Raw genomic sequence first — 10,571 nt, 5'->3', positions numbered from 1 at the left:
GTGTGCTGAAAAATGATCCACGATGCCTTCCGGGCACACGCATGGAGAGGAGCTGCAGAGATGTTTTGGGACAAGGCTGGGCCAGGCCCTGCTCACCTGGCACCTGAACGTTCATGCTTTGAGTGCCACACCCTAGTCTTGGAAGGGCAAGGGGGTTGTAAACCGGGGGTTGTAAACTTGGGCTGCAGAGTCACCTTTGTTCACACCCCAACAAACCCATGCGGGAGGTGCTGAGTCCTGAGAGTTCAGGGTTTGTGCCATGTGACCCTGAGCTGGTCTCTCTGGCCAGATACCTCCGGTTTGAAGTCTTGGGCTGGACGCCAGGTTGGGGAGGAGGCACGCAGGGACTGGCTGTCAGGCAAGCCCAGTCTCCCTGCCATTCAGAGGTTGGGCCAGAGGGAAAGAGACCTCCCAGAAGGAGGACAGAGGAAGTTGTGTGGGACAAGCTGCTCCTGACCGAAGGTGCTGGGCTGGTGTTGCTGGGGCCGAGGGTTCTGGTCTGGGGCAGGAAGTGCGTGCTGCCCTAGACAGGGTAGCTCCAGAGAGAGAGACGCACACCCCCGCCTTCCCCTCCCCGGGGATGGTGGTTTCCTTGCAACTGGAGCTCCTGGCAACCTTCCACTAACTCGTTTCTTCATCTGTCTTTTTCTTTCTCTCTTCTCTCTCTTCCTTTCATTTCCCTTCCCTTTCTCTTTCTTTATTTTTCTGTCTCTCTTTCTCTCTCCCTCTTCCTCTGAATTTCTGTTTCTCCCTCTCCTTTCCCAGTCCCTGTCTGTCTCTGAGCCCTTCTTGCCCATCCCTGCCCCTCACTCCCTTGCTCCTCTCCCTCTATCCATCTCTGCTTCACAGCTCACCATTACTGTCTCTTCCTTTATCCTCAGGACTCACCCTCCACCCCATCTGACCACAGGATGCTGGAGCTGAGCCTGTCCTGGCTGGGACTCGGGCCGGTGGCAGCCTCCCCATGGCTGCTGTTGCTACTGGTCGGGGCCTCCTGGATCCTGGCCCGCATCCTGGCCTGGATCTACGCCTTCTATGACAACTGCTGTCGCCTCCGATGCTTCCCGCAGCCCCCCAAACGGAGCTGGTTTTGGGGTCACCTCGGCCTGGTGAGTGGGGGCAGCAGGATAGGTCTGGGGGATCAGGGCAGATAGACTTCCTGAGGGTCAGGAATGGGGCTCAGAGAGCTGGGAGTCTGGGATTAGGCTGGGGTCTGTGGTAGCAAGGGAAACCTCTTGCCTCACCTCCCACCCACTGGGTCCAGTCCTCTCTTCTCTGTCCATCCTATGCTCCAATGCCTTCCTTCTTCTTCTTTTTTAAATTTACTTATTTCACTCACCAGATCTTAGTTGCGGCATGCAGGATCTTCAACCTTTGCTGTATGTGGAAGCTTTAATTGCAGAATGCAGGATCTAGTTCCCTGACCAAGGATCGACCCTGGGCCTTCTGCATGGGGAGCATGGAGTCTTAGCTCCTGGGCCACCAGGGAAGTCCCCCCTGTGCTTTTCTTGTTCCCCAATGCTGTCCTCACCCCAAGCCTGTTTTGGGTCATGTTCCTGCTTGTCTTCCCCACATTTGTGCACATTTGAGGGGCTCTCAGGGTGGGCCGCAGAGAGCTGGGTCCCGTGGTGTCCCCACAGACTGTACAGCTGGTCTTGAGGCCTCCTCAGAGCCACTGTCCAGGATCTGTTCCAGTTGGGCCTTGGGCCAGCATCTGCTCCTCTGTGGGCTTCTGGTTCCCAATAGGAATTAACTATGAGCCCCACCCCATCTTCCCCCCATGGGGTCAGAGGAATGTGTGGACAGTCTCTCCTCCCTTTCCTCAGGCACCTTCATTTACCTATCTTGCCTTCCACCCCCAAGACGTATCAGTGAGCCCTGCTGCCCAACTTGGGTGAAAGTGGGCCACTCTCTTTTTCAGAATCACTCTGCTCTAACGGTCAAACTTCCTGGAAGGAGGCTTCTGGCCCACCTTCCTAGCCTTATCCTCAGAGGCCTTTCCTCTGTGTTCAGTCGGCCCCTTTTTGCCACAATCACACTTAGGGTTTTGTCATCACCCGTAAGGGCGCCACCTCCAAAACCACTGATCTGAGGATTGCATTCTCTGATCACAACCCTTCTTCCTTTGAGCTTCTGTTTTCTTCATCTCCCATCCTAGATCCTGCCAGGATATCCAGTCCCTTCTACACCCCAGTCCAATGGCTTCCTTTCCATCCTACTGCCTTGGACACCTTTAGCTTAGATTCCCATCCTTTGTACTTGGGCTGTGGTGTCTGGCCAATTGGGCTTTCCTTCATAACTCTTTGAATAAGAGCTAAACCCTCCAAGCATTCTGATCTTTTCTCCACGATGATGCTAGAGGTCACAAAACAGCACAAAGAGGTGACATGAACATCCCCACCTGCCCATTCCCAGTGGGCTTTCTTCTGAATAAAACCTCTGATCTGCTGTCTCAGAGCTGTTTTCACTCACTGCCTCTGTTTCTCTGTTTGCTTTCTCCTGCTCCAGTCTGGTCCCTACCTCCATCTGGCATCTGCTTCTGCCAGATGGCTGTGATCTCTAGGTCTCTACATCCCATGGACTCCATCCAGCCCCATCTCATCCAACTCCCAGCAGCTCTCTGAGCTTGTGGACCACCCTGTCCTCCTGAAACCTGCTTTTCCTCTTGGTTCCAGCACACACCCTCCTCTGGTTTCTCCCCTAATCCCCATAGCTCCTCTGTCTCCTTTTGGCTCCTCCTTTGCTCCATCTTTCCATGTGAGGAACCCCCGCCCCCAACATTCTAACCCTTTCTCCTTCTTCTGTTTCTTCCAAGGATATTTCCTCACTTAGGACTCCAACTCGTAAGGCGACCATCAGTTTCCTCTGCAAGTGAATTTCAAGTTCACATGTCTCCTGATCCCAAGGTCATCCAGCTCCTTCCTCCTCTTCTCACGTGAAGGTGGAGGGTCTCATAAACACCCCATTCTTTGGTCAGAATCTGAACTCATGGCTCCCTCCCCAATCCTGCCCCTGCCCTCAATCTAGTGCATCCTTATAGCTGTCCACATCCCATTCTCTGGGGCCCCTGAGCCTGCCCATTTCCCTCACCCATGTGCCCAGTCCTAATGTGCTGCCTCCACAATCTGTCCCCCGTCTATCCCCTCTGCATCTCCTATCATTCATGGCCCCATCCACCGTCATTTTTCTGCAGGAATCCCTGCCAAGCCTTCTCTCTGGTCTCCTTATTGCCACTGGCATCCCCTCCATCCTCTTTCTCTTTTTAGCCCTGGATAGACTTTTCTGAAATTCCATTTAGGTCATGCCGTTTCTTGGCTGAAAACTGTTCAATGACTGCCTATCGCTCTGAAGATAAAGACTAAATGTTTCCAGGCCGGCACCTGCAGTTCTCCTTAGCCTTGTGCATGTCATGGTCACTCTGAGCTTCTGCTTTATCTCTTCAGTGAACCAAGCTCTACCCACTGCAGGGTTTTTGCTTGTGCTGCAGGAAGCACTCCCCTTCCTGTGTTTACCCCCTGGATTCCTCCTTATCCTTCTATTTTTGGCTCAAGTATAACTATCTTCTCTAAGCGTCCCTTGACTCCCCCAGACTCTGATCTCTGACTTTGCTCATTTGTGGTTGTTCAGTCTCTAAGTCACGTCCGATTCTTTGCAACCCCATGGACTGCAGCACAGCAGGCTGCCCTGTCCTTCATTATCTCCTGGGGTTTGCTCAAACTCATGTCCATTTAGTCGATGATGCCATCTCATCCTCTGACGTCCCCTTCTCCTCCTGCCTTCAATCTTTCCCAGCATCAGGGTCTTTTCCAATGAGCCAGCTCTTCATATCAGGTGGCCAAAGTATTGGAGCTTTAAAATTTCAGCATCAGTCCTTCCAACAAACATTCAGGGTTGATTTCCTTCAGGATTGACCGGTTTGATCTCCTTGTAGTCCAAAGGACCCTCGAAAGTCTTCAACATGTGTCAGTTCAAAAGTGTCAGTTCTTTGGCACTCAACCTTCTTTATGGTCCAATTCTCACATCTGTACGTGACTACTGGAAAAACCGTATCTTTGACTATATGGTCTTTGTTGGCAAAGTAATGTCTCTGCTTTTTAATATGCTTTCTAGGTTTGTCATAGCTTTTCTTCCAAGTAGCAAGTATCTTTCAATTTTATGGCTGCCGTCATCATCTGCAGTGATTTTGGAGCCCAAGAAAACAGAGTCTGTCACTGTTTCCATTTTTCCCACATCTCTTTGTGATGAAGAGATGGGACCAGAATTCATGATCTTTATTTTTTGAATGTTGAGTTTTAAGTCAGTTTTTTTCACTCTTCTCTTTCACCCTCATCAAGAGGCTCTTTAGTTCCTCTTTGCTTTCTGCCATTAGGATAGTATCCTCTGCATATCTGGGGTTATTGATATTTCTCGGGGCAGTCTTGATTCCAGCTTGTGATTCATTCAGCCTGGCATTTCTCATGATGTACTCTGCATGTAAGTTAAAAAGCAGGGTGATAATATATAGCCTTGTTGTACTCCTTTCCCAATTTTGAACCAGTCTTCTGTTCATGTCCGGTTCTAACTGTTGCTTCTTGACCTGCACACAGGTTTCTCAGGAAACAGGTAAAGTGGTCTGGTATTTCCATCTCTTTACGAAGTTTATGCAGTTAGCTGAGAGCCACACAGTCAAAGGCTTTAGTGTAGAAGCAGCAGTAGATGTTTTTCTGGAATCCTGTTGCTTTTTCTATGATCCAGCTGATGTTGGCAATTTCATCTCTGGTTTATCTGCCTTTTCTAAATCCAGCTTGTACATTTGGAAGTTCTTGGTTCATGTATTATTGAAGCCTAACTTAAAGGATTTTGAATATTATCTTGCTAGAATGTGAAATGAACACAGTTTTATGGACTTGGCCCTGCTCATGATTAAATAGTTAATTGTCCAGTTACTTATTTATTATCCATCTCTGGATAACCCTAGATGTTTGCTCTGGGGACAAACATGATATATACATGGCCCAGCCTGTTTAATAAATGTTTGGTAATACTGTGGTGGAGGCCTGGGTAACTTGCCATCACTTCACATTCTCATCCAAGGCCAAAGGCACAAGTGTCCAGCTCCTCTCTCCCCCTCCCCCAGACCAGCATCTCACAGAACAGCATGTCCCAAGCACATTGTAAAGCTTTCCTGAGATTACATGGCTTGTGAAAGGTTGTTGCTAAACCATGAAAAGACACCAGGATTCTTGGCCTCCAGAGAAGAAGAATTCAATCCGGGGCCAGAGACGAGGCTTGATCGCTCAAAGCTTTTGTGTAATTAAGTTTTATTAAAGTATAAAGGAGATAGAGAGAGCTTCTGACATAGACATCAGAAGAGGACAGAAAGAATACCCCCATGCTAGTTTTTAGCTGGATGTTATATATAGTTACTGCTGCTGCTGCTGCTAAGTCGCTTCAGTTGTGTCCGACTCTGTGTGACCCCATAGACGGCAGCCCACCAGGCTCCCCTGTCCCTGGGATTCTCCAGGCAAGAACACTGGAGTGGGTTGCCATTTCCTTCTCCAATGCATGAAAGTGAAGAGTGAAAGTGAAGTCGCTCAGTCATGTTTTACTGTTAATGAAAGAAAGGATTGTCTTAAAACTCAGAATGGCACCAGGCCCATCATCCATAAGATGTATTTTGGGATAATCTTGGCACCAGATGAGTAGATTGACTTGAATTTCTTGTAGAAGGGCAGATTACCATACAAATAGTTTTGTTTATATAGATCAGGGGAACAATGTCTGAGTATAACATATGGTTTGTCAAGTAGGTTCTGAGCCATTAGGTGGAACCGACTTTAAGACAGAATCTGGGATAAATGCATAGTACATTAACATAGTTTAAGACAAACATTTCCATAAGAAAAGTGCATTGGTTAACTCAAGGTTTGAGAACAGTTACCTTCAGGTGAAACCAGGTGTCATTATGGCAACACAGTATTTTAAGAAAAACCTTTTAAATTTCTATAGAGAAGGAAAAAAATATCACTAGTTTGTTTCCTCCTGCCGCTTAAGAGAGATAAAAATGTCTGACACTTGCAGCCTATTTCCTCCATTTGGAGACCCCTGGCCTTCCTGCCTGTTACCCTCTCACTTGGAATGTTCTCAGAGAGCCCTAAAGTTACCCTTCTGACTCCCCATCCAAGGGCTTGGCTGTGGAGGCTGGTCTCAGTCATGCTTTTCTCCTCCAATATCTCCTGCTGTGTGACTTTGGCTAAGTTTCTCTCCCTCTCTGAGCTGAACTTATCAAATGCCTCAGGGTCCTTAGGGAGTAGAGTGTGTGTGTTCTCGGTCATTCAGTCATGCCCAACTCTTTGCAACCCCATGGACTATAGTCCACCAAGCTTCTTTGTCCGTGGGATTCTCCAGGAAAGCATACTTGAGCGGGATTTTCCAGACCTAGGGATTGGACCTGTGTCTCCTGCATTTGCAAGTAGATTCTTTACCGCTAGTGCCACCTGGGAAGTCCCCAGTGAGCAAGGAGCAGTTCCAAAGGTAAAAATGACATATGTTCACCTACCTGGAGCACCTGGGGGCTTGAATGGGGTGTCCTGAGGGACTGGAGAGGGTGCCTCACCAGAAAGCAACTCTCCCTTCTTCTTCTTTTGGGGGATATGGCTTCGGTTTCTTCATTTGTAATTGGCATGATTTATGGGAGTGTCCAAGAAGCAGGTTCTATCTCTGCTTCTTGGGAAGATCTTTGGTTGGGAAGATTGCCTGGAGAAGGAAATGACAACCCACTCTAGTATTCTTGCCTGGAAAATTCTATGGAGTGAGGAGTCTGGTGGGCTATAGTCCACCAAATGGGATTATAAAGAGTTGGACACTACTGAGAGACTAAAGAGCGATAGTAGCAGCATGGGAGTGTCCATAGGTTCAGGAAAGAGATAGATAGCTAGGATGTACTGTGAGAAATAGATAGACAGGATGTACTAGATAGATATCTATACCTAGATAGATATTTGGTTGGCCAAAAACTTCATTCAAACCTTCCATACAATGCTATGGAAAACCTGAATGCACTTCTTGGCCAACCCAGTAGCTAGCTAGCTAGCAGACAGAGAGGATGCACTGTGCATAAAGCCTCATTAGCAGAAGGGGTTCAGAGGTGAGACGGGCTGTCTTGATTGATGGGCAGAGTTAACCTGTGTCCCTTAGAGTCAATCAGGGCTGGAAAGTCCCAGGACTGTAGACCCTTAACCATTGAAGGAATTTGAGGCTATGTGGATGGGCCAGAACATGAAAGGATGCGGACTCAAAACCCAGAGACAAGTCCTGAGTCCACCCTGCTACTGACAAACCTCCTCCATAGGGATCTTCTCATGTGTCCACCCCTGGGGCTGGCACCACTCCCAAGATGAGAAAAATGATTTCTTTGAGCTAAGGTCATCCTCCCTGTAGGCAGAGACTGTCTTCTCCCTTGCCCTGGGATGCCCCCTTGGGACTTGGAGAGCCTCTGAGTCCCTCCCATCTCTGGCATGAAGAAGCATGGGAAGCAGAGATTCCCTCCGTCTGTGCAGGTTCCCTCACACTGTTCACTGCAGCAGCTTCTTCTGGGGGAGTGATGGCTATTGCCTTGCTTGCATGTCCTCCTAACAGTGCAGGGCTTGAGGGACTTCACTCCACTTCACTCACCTGCCCCCAGGGACTTACGATCTGGTTGGGCTCCATCATCTTCCTCATCATTTTCTGCCACCATGACATTGCCTGATCTGTCACCAACACCACGGGTGTCCACCTGGGACAGGTGGTAGTGGGTGGCATGGCAGTTTCTGAGGGCGGTGAGCCCCTCACTGGCAAACTTCTGTTCACTTCCCGCAGGTCCCAGGGCCCCTCCTGCTCTTAGACACTTTTGGTTGACTTTTCTCCCCCCTTTCATTTATTTGCCAACCCCGTTCTGGTGTTCTGAACATTGCTTGGGGATCCTTGCAGAGACTGAGCTCTGAGCTCTGCTGTGGTGGACCCTCCAATCTTGGTCACAGAAGATTAGAGATATCCCTGATCCTGTGTGGTCTGGGTGGGTCTGAGGGAGAGACACGGGCTGGTGGAGCCCAGAGAGGAATCAGGGCTTTTGCTATTGGGGCAGGCCGAAGGACTTCTTGGAGTAATAGTTGTTGGAAGTGGGTTGGGAACAATTAATAGGCTTTTTTTTTTTTTTAAGAAAACAAGTGAAAGTATATTCTGTGGAGAGGACTAGTGCACTCAAAGGCCTGTAAGTGAAAGAGTGAGCACCTGGGTTTTGAGCCATAGGGAGGGGTTCAGGGCAGCTAGGGTGATGCAGGTGAGAGGCAGAGAAAAGGTGGAGAGAATAGGGAGACAAGGGCTTTGAGACCAGGTAGGAGCAGGGGATTGATTCTGAGAGCAGTGGGGAGCCAGGGAAGGTGTGGAGATGAGGAGAAACAGGGATGGGGAGTAGGAGAGATGGACAAAGAAATAGGGGCAGCAAAAGAGAGATACAGAGAAAGAATGAGGGAGAGAGACTGAGAGAAGGACACACAGAGACATAAATGGAGCAAAAGAAAATACATATACACAGATACAAACATATCTATCTTCTACCTATTTATCAGTCCATCTACCCACTTTCTATCACGTCCGTCATATCTGCTTATTTATCTATATATTTTCCATTTATCCATACATCCATAATCTATCTGTCACCTACAATCTATCTATACCTATCCATCATTTATCCAACCATCACCTAGTCATCAATCCACCCATCTTTCTATCCATCCATCTATCCACCCATCATCTAATGATTAGTGGATTAGTAGATTATCTATCTATCCATCCATCCACCCATTATCTCCTCCCACCTCTCACCCCTGCCCTCTTTCTCTCTCTCCCCCACCATTCTCCCCTCTCTCTCAGTCAAAATACAGAGATGAAGAGAATAAGGGGACAGACAGAGGCACATAGAGGGGCATGAAAAAATACAGAGAGCAAGAGAGAAAGCTGACTCAGATGGAGAGAGTATAGGTCAACAATGCAGGTAGAAGAGGATAAGGGGGTGAGTGGGTGTGGTGGGTAGGGGGATGAAGCGGGAGGATGTAGCTTCTGGCGCCTTCTGCCAAGCCCGGTCTCAACCCCACCTGTTCCCAGGCACAGAGCAATGAGGAGAGCATGCGGCTGGTGGAGGAGCTGGGCCACTACTTCCGCGACGTCCACCTCTGGTGGATGGGGCCCTTCTTCCCCATCCTGCGGCTTGTTCACCCTAACTTCGTTGCCCCTCTGCTCCAGGCATCAGGTATCTCTCCCAGGAGCACCCCCTCCCAGCCTCTTCCCTGGCCCCTGCTCCCAAGCCCTTCCCACTCCTGGACAGACCAGGTTGAGCAGGAGAACGGACAGCATTGACAGAGACCTGCTGGGTGACTCTGGGAAAGCCTCCAGTTCTCTCTGGTTGCCGAAGTCTTTTTTCAGTTTTGGGTGGTGGAAAATCAACACTATTGGTCCACTATGTCAGATGTTCCAGGAGAGGTCAGAGAGTGCTGGGGCAAGCATGATGTCCTTGGTGCTTAAAAGTGCATTTTGTAGAGTGCTGTGCTGTGCTTGGGGATTTAGGATATGCTGAACCACATAGGAGCCATGTCCAGGTGTGCTGGGACGTGCTGTGTCATGTTGGAGTGTGTCTAAGCACATAGGGTTGTGTTGATGGGGTCCACTCTGTGCTGCAGCCTGGTCTGGTCCCCCGTCCCCCCCACCCCCACCTCCTACCTCCTCCAAGCTTCCTCTACTCTTGGCCCCATTCCTGCTATGCTGAGCTTGGAAAATTCAGACCGCTTCCTGGGAGCCTCCAGCCCCCACCAAAAATTATTACTCCGCCCCACCATCCACCATGGCCCCTGATGTTCTATTTCTTGTGTCAGCCACCATCATACCCAAGGATATGTTTTTCTACAGCTTCCTGAAGCCCTGGCTGGGTGAGTAACTGTGAGTGAAGGGGATGATCTTGGGGGCCCAGGAAAAGGTTCTTTTGCTTACTCCCCATGGCTGTCTCTGCTAGGGGATGGGCTCCTGCTGAGTGCTGGTGACAAGTGGAGCAGCCACCGTCGCCTGCTGACACCTGCCTTCCACTTCGAGATTTTGAAGCCCTATATGAAGATTTTCAACAAGAGCGCAGACATCATGCACGTGAGTCTCTTGAACCCAGGGTCCCAGCTGGAGCATTGGGAAAGGGGGAATGGGCCTCAACACATATGGTCTGGAATCCTGATTCAGCTGGATGGCTTTGGGGGGGTCACTGATTTTCCTCTCTAAGCCTCAATTTCCTCATCTGTAAAACTGGGATGAAAGTGAAAGTCGCTCAGTTGTGTCCTACTCTTTGCGACCCCATGGACTATACAGTCCATGGAATTCTCCAGGACAGAATTCTGGATTGGGTAGCCTTTCCCTTCTCCAAAGGATCTTCCCAACCCAGGGATCGAACCCAGGTCTCCCACATTGAAGGCAGATTCTTTGCCAGCTGAGCCACTAGAGAAGCCCAAGAATACTGGAGTGGGTAGCTTATCCTTTCTCCAGGGGATCTTCCCAACCCAGGAATCAAACCAGGG

The 10,571-nt window shown here is 49.4% G+C and overlaps 1 protein-coding gene across 2 annotated transcripts in view; it reads left to right on the top strand.

Annotated features, from left to right (window-relative positions):
• Positions 1–375: 375 nt before the first annotated feature.
• The window catches only part of LOC147368223 (cytochrome P450 4F6-like), a 31,853-nt gene continuing 21,657 nt past the window's right edge, over positions 376–10,571 (top strand). For both annotated transcript variants that reach the window (XM_086408717.1, XM_086408718.1), the window contains exons 1-5: positions 376–462; positions 882–1,109; positions 9,124–9,268; positions 9,888–9,941; positions 10,025–10,152. In XM_086408717.1, coding sequence (XP_086264843.1) covers positions 912–1,109; positions 9,124–9,268; positions 9,888–9,941; positions 10,025–10,152 — 525 coding nt within the window. In that variant the 5' untranslated portion in view covers positions 376–462; positions 882–911. The remainder of the gene's footprint in view (positions 463–881; positions 1,110–9,123; positions 9,269–9,887; positions 9,942–10,024; positions 10,153–10,571) is intronic.

The sequence above is a fragment of the Bos grunniens genome, chromosome 7 (genome assembly GCF_055505025.1).
Source record: "Bos grunniens cultivar Pamir isolate PY7600 chromosome 7, Bosgru_T2T1.0, whole genome shotgun sequence".
NCBI classification, from domain to species: domain Eukaryota; kingdom Metazoa; phylum Chordata; class Mammalia; order Artiodactyla; family Bovidae; genus Bos; species Bos grunniens.
This window is presented reverse-complemented; position numbering and strand designations above follow the sequence as displayed.